Here is a 22,512-nt window from a genome sequence, read left to right as displayed (position 1 = left end):
GGGGGGGATCCAGTGGAGGGAGGGATCCGGCGGGGACCAGTCCTCACAGTTTCCGCAGGTGATGTCCCAGGCAAGGAACCCAACTTCGTTTTACTCCCGGACACCGGAGGAGGTGGGGAAGGGTTGCCCACCCGGTGCGCTGTGACCGGCTCTGCCTGGTGCAGGCCCCGCCCCCGCCCAGCCCCGCCCCCGCCCCCGCCCCGCCCCCGCCCCGCCCCTCCGCCCCCGCCCCTCCGCCCTCGCCCCGCCCCTCCGCCCTACCCCTCCCCTCCGCCCCAGCCCCGCCCCTCCGCCCGAGCCGCCAGCACTCACCCTGGTTCTCGTTCTTGATGGGGAAGCAGAGGATGTTCCGCGTGCGGAAGCCGGTGCTATCGTCCACGCCGCGGTAGAAAAGCGGGTGGGCATATGCGTCCGGGATGTTCAGGATCTGACCCGTGGTCGCCACATGTCCCGCGATGCCCTGGTCGGCGGGGATGCGGATCTCGTAGCTCTGCCGGGGCAGAGATGGAGTAAAGAGGAAGAAGTTAGTGACCTGGCCACAGAGGGGACTATTAAACGTCGGGCCGCTCCCCAGCGCCCCCGGCGGACTCCTGGATACACACCCTAGGGCCACAGACTCCCTCCGCACCCGCTCACCTCATCATCCACCACGCCCCCGTCGAACACCTTGGCCACCAGCTCATTCTGATCCAGCAGGAACACAGAGCAGCTGTGGGGGGGAGGGGGTTTGGTCCTCTGGGGCCTGCCAACCCCCTCTGATCGGCCCCACCTCCCATAAGGAGGCAAAGGGCAGACTTCTGAGGCTTGGGAGGAGTGCTCCAAGGTGAGACACTCCGCTCAGGGCTAGCTGGCTCCAGAAACGTGTCCATTCAAGTGCTTTTTTTGGAAGCACCTACTATGTGCCAGACACTGTGATAGGAGCTGGGGGTCCAAAGCCAGCCCTGTCCCTGCTGTCATTGGAGCTTACAGTCTAGTGAGGCAGACAGGCATGAAATAAAGGATCCCTCAAAAGGTGATAAGGTCCCTCAGAAGGCAGAGAAGGGAAAGGGAGGGGCAGGAAAGGAGATGAAGGGAACTGAGGGTCACAGCCTCTCTTGCCCCATCCCCTGGGTAGAGTCACTCACATCTCGGCATTGCTGAGGTTTCTGGCCTCTGTGATGATCTCCTGGAGCAGGACAGAGACGTCATCTGGGGGAGGGATAAGACCAGGCATGGTGAGACCAGGCTGCAGTGCCGAGGCCAAGCCCTCCCGCCTCTCCTCTGCAAATCCCAGCCCCCATGCCCACCCCACAGCTGGGCATAGAGGAGAACAGTGTACTCACCCAGGTGGGTGAAGAGGTTCTTTGCCACTTGGAGAAGAGCCTGGAATGGAGGAAATGGAGATCATAGGGGGTCGGGGTGCAGGGGTCATCCTATCTAATGCCCTGCCTCCAACAGCACCCAGGTCTTCGTCCCCTAGGGCTCACCAGACAAGCCGGAAATTGTCAGTGTCTAATTATATCATGTGGCTACTAAGTGAAGGAGTAAGGGAATAGTCCCAGGGCAGGTGAGGAGTCTCCTGAGTGTCTCAGCTGCCTTCATGCCAGCTCTAGCTGCCTAGGTGTTGCTGTAGTGCCCAGATTGAACACTAGAGGGCGATCACACACAGTGCCTGCTGGCAATGGTGCAGGTCCTGAGCAACTGCAGGCCTTCCCCTTAAGCCTCCAAGTCATTAGTTACAGTAACCTGGGGAAGTGCTGCCACAGGTCTAGAAAGACATGGGCATTTCCCTTGTAAGTGGCTCTCTGGGGCTGAAAGCTGGGCGAGTCAGTGCCTGATAGAGGCTCAAGGCCGGTCACTCACCTGGCACTCACACTTGAGCTTCTGCTCCTTCTGGAAGGCCAGGGTGCTGGTAAGCACCGTGCTGGTGTAGTGGAAGCAGTGCTGGATCACGTGCTCATCATGGTCAGTGAACCTGGAAGAGGTGTGAGCTCACCCAGGAGGGAAGGGAAAACCAGCTCCTCTCCCCACTCTCCTTTCTGTTCCACCAGAAGCCCACAGGGGTGCCCACCCACCAACCATATAACCATTGCACAGGCCCTTGGAACAGCTTCCTGCTCCCACACCCATGCAGAATGGCAGCTCCCTGAGGGAAGGGCTCCAGTCTTCCTTAGATTCTTGAAACCAGAGCCATACCTCCCCACTCTGATTTGGGATTTACCCAGCTCAAAGCTGGGTCTCCTCCCTCAGACTACAGACTGCTCGGGCTCAAGGTGGCTTTCTCCTGCTCTTCCCCAGGCATGCCTCCAGCCTTGGGGAGCAGCAGGGCCACTGCCCCGTCTTGTGCAGCTCCGGTCACTACCCCACTCTCCCTGGACTCCACTGGCCCTGATTCGGTGCCTCTAGAAACCCACCGGCCTTGCTCATGGAGCTAGCTCTGGTGTGACAACGTCAGCCCCAAAGCCTGCTCAGGTCATTCAATGTGGCCTCCAAATGATTTGTCACTGGGGAGCTGCATGGGGCTGGGTGGACCAATGGTGGGGGTTACGGGGGAGGGAGCCTTCCTCAACCCACATCACACTGCCCCCAGGTTTCCCTGCCTAAGCCCTTCCCCCTTTTTTGGCTGGGCTTGGTGCTCCGCCTGGTGGGGCATCCCCGACTCGTGCTTGCGATCTGGTGATTGAGGTCTAGATCCATCCCCATCACCCTGGCTCTGTCTGCACACCTTCCTTTCAATTGAGATCCCTCAGCTAGTCCCTCCCCCGCCACCTCTCACCCCTCAACTCTGGACATCTCTTGGCTTCAGCCACACAAAGATCCTCATCATTCTGAGAAAATCTCGGGCTCTTTCATACCTTTGTGCTTTTTCTCTACACTGTTCCCTCAGCCTAGAATACCCTTCCCACTCTCCTCCCTCTATGCCCTGAAAATGAGCTTCGAGTCTTATGAGATGGGGCCATGACTATATCACCCCATGCCCAGTGCAGAGCCTGGTACAAACACTTGGGAGGTCTTTGCTGATGTCATGACTGTATCCTATCCCTGGCCTTGCCACCAGCCCCATCCTGCTCACAGCTGAAGGGCTTCTGGAGCCCATGTTCTCTGGCTGCTTAGCTGTGTTCCAGGAAGCTTCTCTGCAGTAACTGCAGTGAGCTGAGCCCCACCCTGGCTCATGCAATCATTCAAAACCCACTCCCTGAAATGCATGGGACCCAGAGATGGCCTTGCCCCTGTGCTGGACCTCAGGGCCGTCACCAAGGCCCCGTCTTGTTTTCCTGCTGACACCACTGCTCCTCCAGCTCTGGGGCCATCCTAGAACCCAGCCCCACAGCCAGCAGTGAGAGGTCATGGTCCCTGCTGGTCCCCTATTCACTCTGCCTTCCCCTCCCTAAAGGCCTTCCCAAGGCCATCTGCTCAGCACTGGGATGGCAACATTAAGTGCTCAATATCTGCTTGCTGAGTGGCATAAATTCTCCCACCACTAGGATACCTACAAGTTCCAAATGCCACCAATCCCAGTCTTCTGCCTCAGTGGATTCTGCCTTGTTCCTATCTTCATTTCCCCAGGCCCACCCAACTGTCAACACAATTCCATGCTGGTAGTTCCTGCAGCTTAGAACTAGGACTCCTCGGTCTCCACCCTACCCCAGCAGGCCTCAAGACCGGGCTCTGACACCTCCCTAGTCCCAGGCTCTCTAGTGTCCACCTCCTGCAGGAGCTCCAGGCCCTGAAGCCCAGCCTGCTTTCTTGGACTCCAGAAGCGAGCATCCTATCAAGGTCTCTGCATCAGGATTCAGCCCCTCATCTGTCTACTTCTCCCCACCTACATGACGGTGACGCAGCACAAACTGCTTGTCCTGCCAGCCCAAGCACGAACTTGCACCCTGGACAGAAACGGCCCATCAGACACAGTGCTGTTTCTCACTGACTAAGATCCATTCGCAGAAAAATTCAGGCACCTACTGCCAGTTCATGAGTTGGTACAGGACATGAAATTTACTTATAACACCACTTCTAGACCCCAGGTTTGACCTCAGTTCTTGAGATATGCTTCCCAGCTAAGCCTCCAAGTCCGTTTCCATGTTCACTGTGCCCTGCCCACCTCTCTTTACAGCTGCCCTGTCAGGGGCTCAAAAGATCCACAGCTTTTCCCAGTCCCCAAGCATATTCCCTTTGGCCACTGGCCACTGTGTTGATAATGCTCTGTGGGTCTCAGAGGGTTCACCCATCCCAGACTGCACCCACCCCTCCATCTAGCAGTTTCTAGCAGTAATGAAGAAACAGGGATGGGAAGGTGGGGTGATCAATACCCCAAAACCAGATAACCCAAACTTCAGGAAGTGGAGGAAGAGAAGGGGAACCAGCCTGGACCTCAACATGACTTTCATTCTCTTGCACTAACAAACTGTTCAACCCCACTGCTGCTGAGACTGTAGCCCCTGCCCAGTACCCTTCCTGCACTGTCACCCTAGTGGAGCTCTAGTCAACGTCTCAGTGACATCTCCTGATCTGCATCATCCCACAAAGACTCACAAGTCTCCTCCTAGCTTGTTGAAGGCGCAGGCCAAGGCCACAACCTGGTCAGTGGCCCGGCTGATGACAGGGACACAGAGCACAGCCTGCAGTTCACAGCCCAACATGCTCTGCAGCTGTTGCACATCCTCCTGCAAAGGAGAGGCAAGTCAGAGCAGGGAAGGAGAGGGGAGCACACTTCCCTCCTCCAGCCCTCCATCACATTTGGCAACAGGCAGTTCTAAGGGACTCATGCAAGGTGGAAGCTCTGTGACATGGAGATGGGATAGTAGAAAGTCCCCAGGTCTTGTCTCCTCCATTCCTAGGCTGCTCTATAACAGAGACCTTGGCTCTGGGGGCTGGGCAGTGGGGTCTCCCCTTTCCCCTCTGGGTCAGCCAGGCCACGACTTACAGAGGTGAGGTCCTTCAGCTGGATGGACTTCTTGTCTTCCACCACCTGGCCCAGGCGTCCTGTCAACTAGAGGGTGAGGAGAGATTGAGTCAGGGCCAGCACTCCCAGGTCAGGTGATCTCAACCTGTCCCCACCCTCAAGTCTGGAAGCTTCAAATAACTCTTCTGTCAGTCCAAATGGTGGATGGGTCAGCACTGAGGAGGAGGGATGGAGGGGAGTCCCGCAGAATTCACTGTAGAGGACTCTAGGGTCTTCCCTAACTGCGAGAGAGATAAGCAGACTCCAGGATTCTCCTCAACAGAGTCCAGCAGATCCATATCCAGAAATACTCCAACAGAAATGAACAGGTCCCAGGTAAGCCTTTCCGTAGATGCTAAGAGATTCCTTGTAATACAGCCTGATGATCACAGGTTGGGATCGCTGCAGCATTTCTAAGTAGATCCCAAGATCCAGATAATTCCATCAGATTCCAAGAATCTAGAGGATCCAAATACTCCAGGAAGATCCCAGGAGGGTCTACCCGGCCTCAACCGCCCCTGCAGATTCCAACAGGAAGACGCGGCACTCACGGGAAAGCTGACCTCTTCCCCCAGCACTTTGTCTCCGATGACCTGAGGAACAGAGTGCAGGGCCCGGTTAAAGGAAAGGCGAGGGATTTCCCCCTCGGAGACCGGAGTGCCTCGCCCAGCCCGGCCCCGCTCCACTGTGGACCTGGGCCCTCACCTTGCAAGACAGCTGGAGATTGTCCTCCGACACCAGCAGGAGGCAGCAGCGGGAGGCCCGGGTCTCCTGCTGCAGCTGAGGGAGGGACAGGCAGGGCGAGGGTCTGACCTCGGGTCCGGACCATCCCACTCCCCCCCCGCTCCCCTCCTCGGGGCTTTTCAGGTGGGCGGAAGAGAGGGGAAGGGACATCGTAACTGGAACTGAGACGGAGGGCTCAAGGGGATGCTCGTCCTCGGGGACGGGGAGATGGCCAGGAGGGGTGCAGGGACTCACGTATTGGAGCACTTTGAGCTGCAGGGAAGAGGCGTCCAGGTCGTAGAGTTCCCCTGCAAGGGCCGGGCGTGGGTCAGAGAGAGGGCCCCTCCCTACCTCAGTGGCCGGGTCCCTCGGGCACCGCCCAGCCTGTGCCCGGCCCTGGCCGGATCCTGGGACCGCCCAACCCGCCCACCTCCCCTCCAAGTCCCGCCAGGCCCCGCCCTCAGGACCTGCCCAGGCAGAGCCCTCACCGCACAGTTTCAGGATCTTGCGGTCGCGGTCGGTGTAGTCTGCCTCGTCCTTCTGGTCTTCCGCCGCGCCCTCGGGGGAGTTCTGAACAGCTCGGGGAGCCTCGCTGGGCCCGCGCTGCTGCAGGGCCTGCACCCTCCGCAGGGCCACCAGGGTCTAGGGCAGGCCGAGCGGTCAGCGCGCCGCTCGCCGCTGCGGGACTCCTGCCTCTGCTCCCGCCGTTCTGCCTGAGGGGCCCATGGACCCCGCCGCCGTCCCAAACAACTCATCCCTGGACTCTACCTTCCTGAGGGCTCCCCCGAGGGCTCCCACTGCCCCTGGAGCGCCGGTCGGTCCAGGAACAGGAGGGCACAGGGTCTATCTCCAACCCTAGCCCCTAGATTCTTCCGAGACAAGATGTCAGATTTCTGTCTCCAGCCCCCTCAGGGAGTCGTTAAGTCCTTGTTAAAGTCACAAAATCATACAATCTCAGGCAGGAAAGAGCCTCAGTATCATGAGGTGGAGGGGTCTTTCTAACTCCTGGACTTAGGAGGGGTTGCTTCCCTATAAATCCATCGAAAAGTCGAGACATTGTAAGTTGGCAACTGTGTGTATTTATAAGGTATTTGAACAGTTTTGTCTCACCACTGCCCTAGGTCAGTCAGTGCTATCATTATCCCCATGCTCAGAGAGGTTTATTGACTTGCTCAAGGTCACACAGCTCGAAAGCGGCAGAGCTGAAGCTGAAACCCAGGTCTGTCCAACTCCCTGGCCAGGCCATCTTCCCACCAGCTGTGATAAGGGTCTTCAGCCTCATCCTACATGGCCCCAGTCCCACTCACATGCCTCTCCACTGCCTGCAGGCTCCACTCCTCATTGTCACTCAGCTGGCCACAGTGCACCTGGAGGGAGGGGAGAAGGGAACTAGCTGTGACCTCTCCCATCGTCTGTCCCTGCCAGAGTGCCCTTTCCATGCTCTGCACATACCAGCCCCCATCAACACATACACACTCCAGCCTGTCAACCCCAGTGACGAGCCCTTCCTTCTGACCACGCAGGCAGCTCCAGGAAAATTCCCTCCTGTAGGAAGTCTCCTAGGACTAACCCAAAAATGTGAAACTTTTTGTCTCTGCTTTTTCAATCACCACCTCATCAAGAGCACAGTTCAAGGTGTATGTTTCAGGAGACAGAGGGACCCTTAGACCCCTCTTCAGCTCCCACCCTATGGAGCCCTGTGGTTCTGATTTTAGAATTGGAGGTATTAGCCTCAGCCTCCCAGCTCTATCCTTTCTGAGTTAGGGTATGAGCTGCTCCTAAGTCTTGGATAAAGGAAAGGGTTCAGTATGACGCACCTGCCATCAGGAGGATGGGTGAATGAATAAGTGGATAAATGGGTGGGTGAAATGCTTTTTCTTACATGTGATTCTCACCACTGTGATGCAAGCCTCCACCTGGCAGATGGGCCACGGCCAGAAAAGTGGAGTGACTTGCCCAAAATCACATAGCAGAAAGTGGCAGAGCGAAGACAGTACCACCCACTCCCTCAAGCTCTCTGCCCACACCTTCCCCCTCCAGCTCCACCCTCACCACCATTCCCATCATCCTGTCCCTCTCCAAGTTCCCCCGTGTCAGTCACCAGAGAACTCAGCCCATCTTTCATACTCTGTGAAGTCCCTTCCCTCACCCCTACTTGGGTGCCTGTCGAGGAAAACGAGAGGGTGGCAGCCTAGGGACCCACTATAGGCCCTGCCAGCAAGGCTCCCCACCTGCGTCACCAGCTTCCGGAGCCTACTCAAAGCTGCTCACCACCTGCAGAGCTCCTCACAGCGCCTGCACTGGGGGCCCCTCCTTCCTCCTCCCTCCCCAGTCAGCAGCCAATGCCTGCCTCAGCTCTCGGTCCCCTGCCAGGAGCAGATGGGGAGGAGGAGACCAGCAGGTTCCCGGGAAGCTCACAGTCTGGGTTGGGGTGGGATGAGTGGGGGGCACAGGGTGGCGGGGGGGGACATGACTGGGAGGAGGTGTGGTGCCTCATACCTGAGGAGGGAGGGAGAAAACTAGGGGGGTAGCTCAGAGAGGAGGACATTTGGAAGGCTTCCTGAATTGGCCTGGGGAGAACAAGTAAACCCTGAAGAGGCCAGGACACTGGAGGTAGGTGGTGTGGGGAGATGAGGATCCAGGCAGGGGTGTGGTCCATGGTATCACAGAAGGAAGGGCCTTGAGGGCCAGGCGAAGAAGTTAGGCTTTAGCCTGAGAGTACTGGGGAGCCATGGCAGAAGTTAGCACCTGAGGGCCACTGGCTATGGGGTGTAGGGTGAATTTGAGGGAGGAAGATTGGAGGCAGGAAGACCTGGAAGAGACCTGGGCTGTCAAGAATGGAACTGAAGCTCAAGCTCTGGATGAGGCTCAATGTGTGACTCCTCCGGGACAGCGGAGGCTGGCGGGAGGAGAAGATGGGGCTATGGTTCATTTGCATATGGCTTATATAAATATGTTGGCATTTTACTGTTAGCACATGGAGGAGGACATGGTTCTTGTTCCTTCCACCTGGTTCCCACATCTCAGGAATAGAGAAGGTTGGGACCCCTCGAGGGCTGTGGGGGCAACCAGTTCCTGGACTGCCTGCGCCCACCTGCACACATGTGCGCATACACACACACACACACAGAACAGTCACAGACACAAAGACATCCACACATCCACCCTCACAGTGTTCACAGCAAGTTCATGCCTGTACACAGGAAACTTAGTTCATATACTCAAGGGCCATGAGCATGCACCTGGCGCCCCTATATACAAACACAGTCACCCCAACACACTCATGGCTTTTTGTCCACCCACAGGCACACACGCTTGCACCTGCTCTTGCTAATCAGGGAAAGTGTCCGGGGCCCGGTGGGAACACTCAGCAGAGGGTACTGTGGCTGTAAGAGAGGGTTAAAAGCCCAGCACAAGGCCAGGAGCAGTGGCTCACACCTGTAATCCCAGCATTTTGGGAGGCTGAGGCAGGTGGATCACCTGAGGTCAGGAGTTCAAGACCAGCCTAGCCAACATGGTGAAACCCTGTCTCTACTAAAAATACAAAAATTAGCTGGGCATGGTGGTGGGTGCCTATAGTACCAGCTACTTGGGAGGCTGAGGCAGGAAAATCACTTAAACCCAGGAGGTGGAGGTTGCAGTGAGCCAAGGCCACACCACTGCAGTCCAGCACGGGCGACAAGAGTGCAACTCTTTCTCAAAGAAAAAAAAAAAAAAAGCCCAGCACAGCCCCCAGGTCCCCACCCTCACTAAGTTCAAAATGCCCAATGGCATGAGCACCCATCCCTGTGCAGGGAGTGGCTGGTGCAGCTGGGGGAAGATCAGGCACAAATCAAGCGTCAAATGCCAGAAACCAAGGGCCACCACTCCTCAAAGGAACTTCTTATCCTAGGATTGAAGAACAGAGCCAAAGACTCTTTCCATCCAAAAAATCTACCATCAGGGCGCCTTGAGTGGCGAGCCGTAAAGGCCCAGCAGTCGGCCACACAGCCCTGCACCTGGCCAGCATATCCCTCAGAGACCCCTGGCTGACTGTGGCCCCATCAAGCCCCAGCATTCCTTTGCAGAACTCCCTCGAGGGGTTTCCTTGCTAGCACTTGCCATCATGTGTGATCCTCTCCTTATTTTGCTCACTTCTTTTGCAATACTTTAGTTATTTTTATTCTTTTTAGAGATGACGTCTCACTCCATTCTCCAGGCCAGATTCGAACTCCAGAGCTCAAGGAACACTCCCAGCTAAACCTTCCGAGTAGCTGGGGTTATGCTCACTTCAGTGCTTGCCACCACCACCCCTCCAGACCATATGGTCTGTGAAGGCAGGGCCTGTCCAATCTGTCTTGGTCACTTCTGTGTTCGCAGCACCTAGCACACCATGCCTGGCACACAGTGGGTACTCAAATAGTTGTCCAACTGATGGAGGAGTGGGTGAATGGGTAGGTGGATCAGTGGATGAATACTAAGAGCAGAGACTCAGAGCCTGGAATGAGGCTTGTCGAGGAAGGAGCTGGTGACTCCGCCTTCCCAAAAGATCTACCCTGTGGCTCTCCGTCTACTTTCTGCACCCTCTGCCCCGAGGATCTGGTAGCAGCTGGGAAGTCTGGTTGTGCTGCCTCTGGGAGGCAGTGAGATCCTGGGAGGCAGTGAGATCCTGCGGGCCAGGGAGCATCTGTCAGACGGTATGCCTTGGGGACGGTCATCCTGGGGAAGTGCATTTCCACATTAGTGGGAAGGTGCAGGCTTGGAGGAGAGGCAGATGTGAATAATCCAAATATCTTTCAAGAGCTCTTCCCTGCCCAGGGTATTTGAGAAGGGCAAGGAACGGTTCTTGAAAACTTCTAGCAGCTGGAGCCCTGGGTGGCTAGCATCCTGCTCCACAGCATGCACCCCTACTTCAGATTCCCTGGGAACACACTCTCCCCAGCACACCACCCCTTCCCCTGGCCTCCTTCCTGCCTTGCTCACATTTCTCCTCTGCCTAGGATCCCCTTTTCCCTTCTTCCCTGCCCATGGGCCCCTACCCATCCCCAAAGCCCCACACAAGTGCTCTCGCCATGGCAAGACACCACTTGCTGCCCCAGCCTCTGCCACCAGAGCACCTGCTGGCAGCAGTATTTCACCTGGCCCATGGTGGCAAAGGTGTCCCCGCCTTCCCCAAGACTGAGAGCTCCCTGAGGGCAGAGTCTGCCCCAGCACCCAACCTGCCAAAGGACAAGAGCAGAGTTCTACTGGGTAAGTTAAAATGATCTGATCCCATCAGCATTCCTGAGACACACACACACACACACACACACACACACACACACACACACAGATGCATGCACGCGTGCACCTCTGGACCAATCAGAGCCAAGGTGAGCAGCGGCCATGGCAAGCATTCTGCCCAAAATGGAACAACCTTCCAAATGTCTTTCCCTTACTTCCCTCCTGACCCAGTCTCCACAGCCTCAACCTAAGGAAGTCCTTCTCAGGCACCTGGCACCCCAGGCCCTGTTCCCTCAGCAGAGAAGGAGGACCCAGCCACCGCCCCTCACCTCAGTTCCCCCCAAACTGACCAGCCCTGGGAGAGACTGAAGCAAAGAAGAGGGGGAGGTAGCACCCTGAGAACTCTGTGCAACAGCAGATCCATTCCAGAAGCTGGGGGTAGGGGGAGCAGCTTGCGGAGAAACCAAGCAAGGGCCTCGGCTCCCTCAGTCAGGCAGATGGGTGCGGAGGAGACCCAGCCAAGTCCTCCTCCTCTCCTTTCCCCTCTCCTCCCCTCTCAGCTGTCCCCCACTTCCACCGCCCTCTCCCACCAGCAGCTCAGAAAGGTCAGGCGCCTGGGAAACCTTTAATTCCATTTTAATGAGCTGGAGAGGAGTCCCCAGGGAACCAACACCTGCTCATTTATCTGTCCATGCCCCAAAGCCTGCCCTTTACTGGAATGGCAGCCCCCTTGATGGAAGCAGACCCTCAATAATGGCAATAGGGAACTCATCCTTTGGTCACCAGGACAGAATAAGAGTTTGAATCCCCACCTCCATACGGGGAGACGAAACTGAAAGAGCAGCAGAATCCTGCCCCCCACAGGCTCTGCGCTTCCACCACCCCTTCCACGGAGCAGAAACCCTGGGAACTTCGAGAGAGGCTGCAAAAGGAGCCCTGCCTGGGTTCTGGGGTTCTGGGGTTCTGGCAGAGCATCCACCACTTCCAGCTAACACCCCTTCCTCACCCACTCCAGGAAGCCCGCCTAGCTGCCTGTCTTCCACCCAGCCTCAGCCCTGGGTCTGGCTGGCCTGCCCGCAGGTTTTCTGTCCCCAAGGCCCCCAGCTCGTGCCACCCTGAATCTCTGGCTAGTTTCCTACACTGTCTCTATTGGTCAGGCCCTTATGTCCATCCATCCCTCTGCAGTGTCTCTCCTCACACTTCACTTGTTCATGCCCTCCTGGACGCTGTCCCCACCACACCTGGAAGATCCCGAAGACAAACAAGGTTAGCGCTGTTTGCACCAAAGACTGGGCCTTCTAACCTCTGGGGGACTGAGAGTCCAGAAGGGGCTTGGATACCCCTCAGAAAGCTGCTGACTGGGCCAATGGCTTCATCCTACCCATTTGAGTTGGGGCAGAGGGCTGGGGTGTGGGAGAGGCCCTAACTCCTCCCACATCCCCATTTCTCCTTGCTCCATCCTCACTTATGGCACCCATCTCTCTCTCTCTTCTCTCTCTCTCTCTCTCTCTCTCTCACACACACACACACACACACACACACACAGACACACACACCCCAGACAGGCTCCATCCACCACTCCCTCCCATGGTCTCCTCTCCCCACATCCCACCACCTAGGCGGGCTCTTACCAAGATGACAGCTGCCACAGCCCCGGCCTCCTTGTCCGCTAGCGGTATGACCAGCACTGAGGGGGAGAGGGCAGTGAGGCGCTCCTGCAGGGCCGGTGAGGCTCAGAGATACCGAGCCGAGACCCAGGTTGGGGAGACAAAGATGCAGACAAAGAGAGGCCGAGACAGAGACACAGAGACCCCAAAACCCACAGAGACAGAGAGGTGGGTCCTGAGGCAGCGACAAAACCACAGCAACAGCCTCTACACAAAAGGAAACCCCTTCACTCCACCACCTTCTCGTGATCCTCCCGTGGTTGCAGGGAGGAAGGCAGCTGGTGCTGAGCACCCCTATTTTACAGATTGGGAAACTGAGGTCTAGCAAGGGGAAGTGACTTGCCAAAGATCACACAGCAAGTCAGGCCTCCTGACTCCCAGTCTTGTGCACTTTCCACATCGAGACAGAGGACAGAGACCTAGAGAGACTGAGACACGAGGCAGAGAAAGACATGGCGGACAGGAGGCACGGAGGGGAACAGAAAGAGAAACAGGAGCAATGACAGTGACAGAGACAGTGTGAGAACAACTGGAGCCCCATCCAGCATCAGGCACAAGCACATCACAAGCACAGCCACGGGCCACAGAGCCCTCGCAGGTGCCCGGCCCCTAACATGCATTCTCTCACTTGCGCCTCCTTGAAATTCCCCCCTTGTCCCTTTTATAGTCAGGAAGTTGAGGCTCAGACAGTTTAGTAGCACAACAGAGAGAGAATTAGATGGATGGATTGCTAGAGACACAGAGCAAGAGAAAAAAGACAGAGATGAAGATGGGTAGAAGACAGACGTGACCTGGAGTGCAGGGGCCACAGTCCCTCCCTGCCCCCGCCCCTGCCCAGCTCCCAGCCCTTACCTTGGGTATCAGGAGTCAGTGGAGCCACCAGCCTGGCCAAAGGCTTCCCTGGCAGGTCCGAAAGGCCCAGCCCATTGCAGCCCAGCCGCTTCCGGGAGATGACAGCCTCTCTGGAAAGAGAACCCAATGCCACCTTGAGAGCCTCTGGCTCAGGGAGGAGCAAAGCCTGGCCTGGGGACACAAGACAGTTTGGACCCTGCACATGTGCAAGGATCTGGGCAAGCTGACCTGCCTCAGGGTGGACATGATGACAGCAAAAGTAAAGAAGTAGGGGACCCTGGCCCCTATGTGGGGAAACAGGCAGCCACAGTCTGGCCTCTGTGCCTATTGCTGGTAAAGGCTCAGGCAGGGCCCACCACAAATCTTCCAGGCAGTGGGAGAGCAGAGGAAGTGAATGCAGGGGCTCAGAGCTAGGCTACCTGCTACAAGCTGACCTTGGACATGTGACCTGACCTCTCTGATCCTCCCAAGGACAACTAGGGTGGGGAGAGCAGAACCCTCCCCATCACCATCCTCAGAAAACAATTGGAGATCAGCTTTTAGTTCAGGAGGAAATCATCATCACTAAAGTTGATTGACCATTTCCTATGTACCGTGCACAGCCCAAGCCACTCACACAGATGAGCTCAGAATTCCCGGCAATTCTACGAGTGAGATATAATCAGCATCTTTATTTTCAGATGGAGAAGCTATGGTACTGAGAAGCTAATTCACATGTCCAGGGTCACACAGCGAATAAGTGGTAGAGCCAGGATTCGATCCCAGGCAGGTGCACCAGGGCTAGGTCTAACCACTATGCTGGAACCTTCCCAAAGACCTGTGGAGGTGTGAGCCTTGAACAGGGGGCTGCTATGAGTGTCAGGGTATGATGGTGGGGGAGTGGTGGGGAAACCAAGGCAGGGGAGGTTGGTACGGGAAGAATGAGTTTCTCTCTGTCCCACCACACAAACCACCTCCTCTGCCCCCTGGCCTCTGGCTCATCCTGCTTAATTAAGCACCTGAGTTTGCACCAAGTGCCACTCCTTGGTGATTAATTGTCCTGGCTTCTTCCTCCCTCATGCTGCCTCCACTGACCTATGCTTGCAGAACTGCCTGGCCTGGACAGAAGAGAAACCTGGGGAACGATGTGCTTAGAGGGTCACTAAGGGAAGCCCAGCAGAGGTCACATGAGGAAAAGGAGGGGGTGGCCTGCAAGTCACAAGATCACTAGGTCACAGACTTGAGACACATCGAGGACCAAAGAGGTTGAGCATCTCGTTCAAGTTCATGCAGCATTCTGAACCAGACCCATTCCTTCCCAGCCACTTGGAGTAATCTAGAATCTACAGGAACCGGTGGTGTGTCCTACCTTCCTGCCCTTACACCAGAGATCTTTGAGGCTCCTGGAGTTCCAGGCTGTCCACATTGCCAGTCACCCCAAGGAAGTTGGGGAGCGTAGGGTGGCAGGAGGGCAACGGGAGCCACATTTCCTGATGATTAAGCTGATGAAGGCTGAGGCTTCAGGGAGGCAGGGGATGACCCCGGGCCAAACCCCGCCAGCTCCTTGGCCTCGGACAATCTGGTTACCCGGAGGCCACAAGGTGGCGCTGGTCCTTGCGTTGCGGTCCGACCCCAAATATTCCCCTCCCAGCCCTGGATGGGATCTGCCTTGGCCTCTCTCTCCCAGTACCCTAATGAAGGAAACTGTCCTCAGCCTTTTTTCCCTTTTGCACAAAACCCCTCCTCCGGGCTCACGGCCTCATGACTCTTCGGCCCTCACTCATGAGCTCCAGAACCCAGATACTCAAAGGCCACATGGAGCCTCCCATCACGTCCCTGAGGTGGCCCAGGGACCCCCATTCCCCTGAATTATTAGCTCCACTCCCCCCACCCCGCAGCCAAGCAGCACGATCATCCACCGGGTGGTCCTGCTCTGTTTGTCCAAAAACCTGCCTCCGTTCCTCACCTCCCCCATCTGATCAGTGGGTCACTTCCCAGGCGTCTCACGACAGTCCTCTGCTCTCTATGCCCAAGCCACTGCCCAGCCCACATGGAGACGCCTTTCCCCCAAACGCTGGGGCAGCCGCTCCCCAGCCTCTGGCCTCCTAGCTGGGTCTCTTCAATCCGTCCTCCATGCCACAGCAAGAATAAATGTTCTGGACTAAAAACCTCAGGGGAGTATCCTCCTTAAAACCTCTCACTCCACCGGGTCCTTCTGGGTCTGGTTCAGTACTGAAGGCTGAGATGAGCAAAGGGGTGGGACACAGGCCTCCCCTGAGGAGGCCAAGGACCCTCAGAGACTGGTATACAGACCCGGGCTTGAGTCGGGAGATGAGGGCTCTGCCAAAGGGAGGACAAGCGGGCCCCAGCCCGCCTGGGTGCAGGGTGTGATGGAGCCAGAGAAGGCTTCCTGTAGAGGGAGAGGCCTGAGTTGAGTCCTAATGCACATGCAGAGGTTACCGAGGCAGACAGGAAAGGATGTCGGGGAACTGCTTGTGCGAAGGCGCGAAGGCTGTGCCTGCTGACGGAATGGCCACGAGGAGGCTGGTGTGCTTGGAGAGCCGAGAGCAAGGCTAAACAGGAGCTGGGGCCCCATGGAGCTGGGCCTGAGCCCGAGGGCAGCGGGAGCCCCAGGAGGGGTCTGAGCAGGGCACGGGAACGGTCAGGAGTGATTTCAGACCAATTGTGCTGCTGCCTGGGTAAAACTCTCCGCATACGGAGAATGTGACACTGGAAACCTGGTCTCAGTGAGGATCCCATCATCTTAGTGGCCCTGGACAAGAGAGAGGCAGGGCTGGGGCAGATCAACCTTGACTAAGCCAAGATACCCCCAAGCACTGGGGCTTCCAAGGACCCTCAGTTCTCAGGAAGCCTCGGCACCTTGCTCTACAGCCTGCCCTCCCCTGGCTTAGCCAGACCCCCAGCCCAGCTCGCCTCAACCTACCACCCTGGGAGTCCCTTTCCTCTGCTGCAGCCCCCCTAGAACTGCCGTCCTCCTGGAGGCTCCAAAGATGCCCACAGACTGCAAGGGGGAATGCGCCGAGGCTGAGTCTCCCCCACCCACATGGGAGTGGGGGCTTTGCCCCTGCTCAACTCCGAGCAGCTCCCTTCTCCTCTCCAGCTCCTCCCTTACTTCTCCCCCACCACCACCCCACCTTCCAGGCTCATGCTGGGGGTTGTGGGGGACTCCACACCCCAGGGCCAGCTGCCCAAAGGCTAATGACAGCCCTGGGTGCCTGGGTGGTCACAGCTGCCCCACTGAAGATAAGGACAGATGGGCACAGAGTGGAGAGAGGAACGGGCGTGGACTTTATGACAGTTCCGTCCCTTTAACAACTATTTGTTTAATGGAAAAGAATCGAGGGAAAGGTTCTCTGCTGGTAGGGCCAACAGCCTGGAAAGAGCTGGGTCCCCAGGCCCTGTGCACTTCTCCGAGTCCCTGTGTGTTCTTTGTGGGTCCTCTAGTGTGGTGAAGCCCCTTCCCTTTCACTGAGTCCCCCAACACCCACTAGGTGCCAGTCCAAAGTGAACAGCCAAGCCTCTTGCTGAGCCCATCCTCCCACTGAGCCCCATCCCTCAAGGGAACCCTTCACCTTCACTGAGCCCTCCACTCTCACTAAGTCTCCATCCCCCACTGAACCCCCATCCCCTCACTGGGCCCCCATCCCCTCACTGAGCCCCCCACTCTCACTGGGCCCCCATCCCCTCGCTGAGCCCCATCCCCTCACTGGGCCCCCATCCCCTCACTGGGCCCCCATCCCCTCACTGGGCCCCCCACTCTCACTGGGCCCCCATCCCCTCGCTGAGCCCCCATCCCCTCGCTAGGCCTCCATCCCCTCGCTGAGCCCCCCACTCTCACTGGGCCCCCATCCCCTCACTGGGCCCCCATCCCCTCACTAAACCCCATCCCCTCACTAAACCCCCATCCCTTCACTGAGCCCCCATCTCTCACTGGGCCCCCATCCCCTCACTGAGCCCCCATCCCCTCGCTGGGCCCCCATCCCCTCACTAAACCCCATCCCCTCACTAAACCCCCATCCCCTCACTGGGCCCCCATCCCCTCGCTAAGCCCCCCACTCTCACTGAGCCCCCAGGACCTGGACCTCTTCTCCACTCCTTCCCCTAGTATGTGAGGATCCCAAGATGAGAGCATACAGTTCCCGGTGTCCCCCGAGACAAACCCTAGGGATGGCCAGATTCTCTAAGGAAAGACCTGGTCCCCTTAGGGCAAGAAATTTCTTAGGGATGGATCCTGGAACCCCAAAATGGTAGCGGAGGGAGACAGCCAGCCTGGGCTGGGGTTGGGGTGGTGGGTGCTTCAGTTGCTGCTGAAAGGCCTGAGATTTTCGCTGCACTCAGCAGCAGGTAATCAGAGGCTTTAAGATAGGAGACACCAGAAGAGGAAGGCGGCAGAGCTGGGCTGAAACAGGCTGAGAGATGGAGGTGGGGCACCCACAAGAGGGAAGCGAAGCGTCCTTCCAGGAAGACCCTGGCCCAGGCAGCCTTCCAGGATTGTCTCCTCTCCAGCCCTAAGGCCCTTTGCAGCCCTTACAATTCAGAGCCTCACCAGCCCTCCACATCGGAATGTCCAGCCTATCATTTTACAGAAGGCCGGGGGAGAGGGCATTGGATTGTGATTGCAGCCGTGTTGTCCTGGATTCCAGGTCTCCGACTTCTGGCCCAGCGTTCCTCCTGTGGGAAGACCCATCCCTAAGAGAGGCCACTACGGCCCAGGCCCCTTTCCTGAAACTTGGATCCTTCTCAGTGTCAGGGAGCTGTGGAGCAGGCTTCCCCAAGAGGGCTTCTGGCTGGGCCAGGAAAGATAAGTAAAATGGGATTGGCTGAGATGAAAGTGGAGCAGGGAAGGCTTTGCAAGGAAGCGAGCAGCCCTTGCAAGACAAGAAGACAGAAAAGCCAAACACACCGGGGGGATGCAGCTGGGCATCTGAGAGCCCGCAGAGCGGCGGGGGAGCAGAGGCAGGTGGGGGTGGGAGCTGGCGAGGCCTCCTCACTCCACCTGGACGCATCTCCACCCTCCTCTCCCCACACCGCCCTGAGCCCATTCCCTGCCCGTTGCGTCGGGCCTCCTTATCTGTCTTTATGATCCAGCCTCCAAGCCACACCTGCTGCTGTTTGCCAGCCGTCCAGGGTTTCCTGGAGGAGCACCCTCCCAGCACCCCCGCCTCCTCAGGCACTGCTAGAGCCTCAGGCTCCACGGCAGCCTGCAGGCCGGTTCCTCTCCCTCCTGTGGGGATCAGAGCCACAGAAATCACCATAGAAAGGCCCCTGTACCCAACCTCACCCATTTCACAGAAAAAGAGACTGAGGCCAGAAGGGAAGTCATTTTCTCAAGGTCACCCAAGGCTAATCACTGGTTGGAACTTGGCAGGGTGCAAGTAGCAATAACCGAGCTCCTACTGTGTGCTGGGCACTGTGCCAAGCACTTGGCACCTGTTACCTCATTAAGCCAACGGACAGGCCCTCAGGTAGGAACACAGAGATAGAGGGATGGGGCCAAGCTAAAATCCAGACCTGTCTGAACCCCATTCCAGCGCTCTTCCCTCTTCCATAGACCTGTCTCAAGTCCGCATCCTGCTGGGAGCTCCTGAGGGCCAGACCAGTCCTGGGGCCTCTCCGCCCTAACTGTAGAGGTGGGCTCACCACCAGACACCAGGCACCAAGGTGGGCAAGCAGAGCTCAGATACCAGAGAGAGCACTGGGCCTGGGCCTTCACCCCAATCGTTGCCCCTCTGATGACAGGTATCCCCTGAGAGGTCCTCACTGCGCTCACCCTCTTCCCTTCTCATCCCCTGGCCCTCCTCCTGCATTCTCCAACCCTCTCCCAGCAGGCACTCGCCTCCCCACCTCCACCGAGCTCTGGGCTAATTGCATTTGAACACTGACTTTTAATTGCTTTTCTTTTGTATTTTTTCCAAAAGCCTGACAGAGTCTGAGTGGTTGGAGGGAGAATGCTGAAAGGGCAGCTGATGCCAAGGATCTGAGCCCTGTCAAAGATGCCTGGACCGCAGACAAGCACCAGCTCCGCACGCCCAGACAGCCGAGGGGATCCTGTGTAGGGCCCCGGGGGCAGAGCTCACCTGCAGGCTGCTCCCGCTGCCTCCCTCCCAGGAAGGCCTCCCAGGCTGCTTTGAGGAGCCCTCCTAAAGGAGCAGAGCTCATATAAAGCACAGTTATTTAGAATTAGAGGTGGGGGTTGCTGGAGGAGAACTCAGTTCTTTAGAATTCGAGGAGAAAAGGGGACATGAGCATGTTTTTCCCCTTAAGATTCTAAAGACCTTTCAGCGCTGTCCCATCCTCTTACAGATGGGACGTGAGGCTAGAGAGGGAGGCCGTGGCTTTGTTCCTACACTCCTTGACGGAGAAGTTGTTAGGGGCAGGTGAAAGGAGTTCAGTGGGAGAAGAGATGGGAAGGCTCTGGGCTATCAGAGCAGAACCAACTCCTTCCACAGGAAAGGGGCCGGGCAGAGAGGCCGGCATCCTGGAAACCAGGGTTTCCAGCACCAAGAGAGGCCTCAGGACACGAGTCCAGCATCCCCAAACAGGAATTCTTTCCATGGTCCTGTGAAAGGTGTGTGGCTTGCCAGGCTCAGCTGCTACCTGAAAAAGCCACATCCCTGGACCACTCGGCTTATTGGAAAAGCCCTCCTCACAGGGGTAGAGAGCTGCCTTCTGGGGACACTTCCACTGGTAACCACTGTGCCCTCAGCTCCCTGCCCAGTGCTCCCTGAGCCCCACAATGGCCCTGCACTCAGTGCTTAGCAGGCAATGGCCACATCATTTAGAGCCTGCCTCCTCCCAGCAGCATTCCGCCCCCACCATTTTCTCTCTGATAAATTCCACTTCCTCTCGCTGTCCCCTGCACGGCCAGGAGCCACAAGACCCAAGTCCTAGGCCTGGCTCAGCCTCTTACCTGGCATGTAGGCTTGGCCATGTCTCATGGTATCTACCCATCTTGAAGATGAGGAGACTGAATTAAACGGGCATCGAGGTATCGGGGAGCCAAGTGCACTGATCCCGTGATCCTGAAGTCAGTGATTCCAGCATTCTCTCACAATGGTAATCCCCAACAGACAGTCCTCACCATGGATCAGGCTGATTTAAATACTTCACATGTGTTATACACATTTAATCCTCCCCACAACCCTATAAGTACCATTATTATCACCATTTCACAAACAAAACTGAGGCACAGAGAGGTTGTGCCATTTGCCCAAGGTTACACAGCTAGTAAACAGGGAGCTGGGACTTGAACCCAGGCCATGGGGCTCCAGAACCCTCAGCAGGACGCTGCCTCTGATCTCCCTGTTCTCAGATACAAGGAGTTGGCTCCTGCAGGCCCAGCATGCCAGGATTCCAAGTCCAGCCTCACAGTGTTTCTCACAGCATGCTGGTGTTCTAACTGGTAGACACCATAGCCCCGACATTCTGAGACTCTGCTCTAAGGAGGCCATAGCCATCCATTTAGAAGCAATTAGAAGGAGAAAATTTACCATCACTTGGTACTTTTTCTGTGCATATCCATTTCCCCAACAGAGAGAAGATGTTGCTTCTGCCCTTTATGCTGGGGTCAGCAACCAGGCCAAGAAAGCCCACCTGGCAGGAAGGCTGGGACCAAGGTAGGACGGGGAGGGTCAGATCAGATGACTTTGGACGGTACCTCAGCCCTGAGAATCCTTGGCCTTGCAAGAGGGCAATGGGGGTGCAGAGAATGGCTCACCGGACTTTCCCCTCCTGGGGCAGCTCATGTGGGGGGTCCTCACACACCAGCCGGGACTCCCCGTCTAGCAGGTAGGTGTAGACAGTTTCCTAGGACAGAAGGCACTGATGAGACCGTGTGGAGAGGCCCTCCCAGCCACCCGGTCCCAGCCTATACACAGGGGTCTTCGTGGCAAGGTCATGGACCCTGTGGGAGTGGAGCTCTGGCATTGATCTGTTCGTTTTTACTCTCCAGGTGATTCTAAGATGCAGCCAGGGCAGCAAAACACCTGGTGGACTGAGCGCTTCGCCCTCTCCTCTTGGAAGGGATTCTGAGCAGGCAGTGATTCAGTAAAGATGCGACTTTCTTTACCACCCAAAATTTAACATGCCAGGCAGAGTTTGAAGGACTGAATCACCTCCCACCCGGGGACATTTCCCTGCCTGACTCCAGCCTCAGGCATTCAGCAAACAGTAACTGAGCATCCACTCTGAGCTGTACCAGGGATGGGGCTCAGAATGCTCTAGGAAGTGCCCCTCCTTCAACTCTACGAGAAACCACACACCCATAACCCCAGCCAGGGAGGAGCACAGAGCAGGCCACTGCACCATCCTCCGTGGGGCCTGGGGAGGGCTTCCTGGAGGAAGTGACCTTCCAGCTGTAACCGAGTAGGAATTAGACACATTCAGGGAGTGTGCAGGGTACAGAATGGGCTCGTAGCAGGTACACAGGTAGGTCCAGAGGTGTATAGATCATGGAGCATTTAGGAACAGACAGTGAGGGGAGGGGCACGGGGGCTGGGCCCGAAATGAGCAGGGCTGAGTGGGATGGGCCTTACAAACAGAACTAGGGGCAAAGCAGGACGTGTGCAGGGAGACATGAGCAGATTTGTATTTTGGACTGATTACTCCTCAGAGGGAGATCAAAGCTCTTGCTCTTCAATCCTCCCTCCCCAAGGGCCCAGAGCAGCTCTGGCCTCAGTTTCAGGCCATGTCTTGGCAGAAGTAGTTGCCCTCACTGACCTACAGGCAAAAATCCACATTCCTTCCAAGCAGAACTGGCAACTCTTAGGGATCCCTGACCAACCCCCCACGCAACACATCCTTGCCTGCAACTCTGCTGTTTCTCTGTGGGACAGTGGAGAAGGGCTCGCCTCCCCGCTGAGGGTATCCTGGAGGGCTTCAGGAGGAGGTGACAGTGGAGTACATGTTGAAGGCCCACCCTCAGTAAGTGTGGAATCCTTCTGAGCAGAAGCAGTTGCCTTCCATGACTCTGAGAGTCTACAATCCTGTCAGCCACTCTTGTCATCGGCTGTCCCCAGCCAGCCCCCACCCCCTCCTAATCCCCAAGAGATGCCCAGTTACTACTTCCAGAGGCACTGAGCCAGGTGCAGTGGTGGGTATGGCATGAGGTGGGGGTAACAAGGCCCAAGGGGAGTGAGGGGGCAGACA

General features: G+C 57.0%; 1 protein-coding gene across 5 annotated transcripts in view; it reads right to left on the bottom strand.

The window, feature by feature from the left end:
- PDE2A (phosphodiesterase 2A) overlaps positions 1 to 22,512 on the bottom strand; it is a 102,829-nt gene that overhangs the window by 8,446 nt on the left and 71,871 nt on the right. For all 5 annotated transcript variants that reach the window (XM_039470773.2, XM_010334293.3, XM_039470775.2 and 2 more), the window contains 15 exons: positions 21,083 to 21,171; positions 13,366 to 13,475; positions 12,478 to 12,533; positions 6,952 to 7,011; positions 6,133 to 6,286; positions 5,900 to 5,952; positions 5,627 to 5,701; positions 5,473 to 5,514; positions 4,904 to 4,969; positions 4,513 to 4,643; positions 1,843 to 1,954; positions 1,323 to 1,362; positions 1,125 to 1,188; positions 637 to 709; positions 313 to 490 (listed from right to left, as the gene is read on the bottom strand). In XM_039470773.2, coding sequence (XP_039326707.1) covers positions 313 to 490; positions 637 to 709; positions 1,125 to 1,188; positions 1,323 to 1,362; positions 1,843 to 1,954; positions 4,513 to 4,643; positions 4,904 to 4,969; positions 5,473 to 5,514; positions 5,627 to 5,701; positions 5,900 to 5,952; positions 6,133 to 6,286; positions 6,952 to 7,011; positions 12,478 to 12,533; positions 13,366 to 13,475; positions 21,083 to 21,171 — 1,303 coding nt within the window. The remainder of the gene's footprint in view (positions 1 to 312; positions 491 to 636; positions 710 to 1,124; positions 1,189 to 1,322; positions 1,363 to 1,842; positions 1,955 to 4,512; positions 4,644 to 4,903; positions 4,970 to 5,472; positions 5,515 to 5,626; positions 5,702 to 5,899; positions 5,953 to 6,132; positions 6,287 to 6,951; positions 7,012 to 12,477; positions 12,534 to 13,365; positions 13,476 to 21,082; positions 21,172 to 22,512) is intronic.

This window comes from Saimiri boliviensis, chromosome 6 (genome assembly GCF_048565385.1).
Source record: "Saimiri boliviensis isolate mSaiBol1 chromosome 6, mSaiBol1.pri, whole genome shotgun sequence".
Classification (NCBI taxonomy): Eukaryota; Metazoa; Chordata; class Mammalia; order Primates; family Cebidae; genus Saimiri; species Saimiri boliviensis.
The sequence above is the reverse complement of the archived record's forward strand: the minus strand, read 5'-3'. Positions and strand labels throughout refer to the sequence as shown.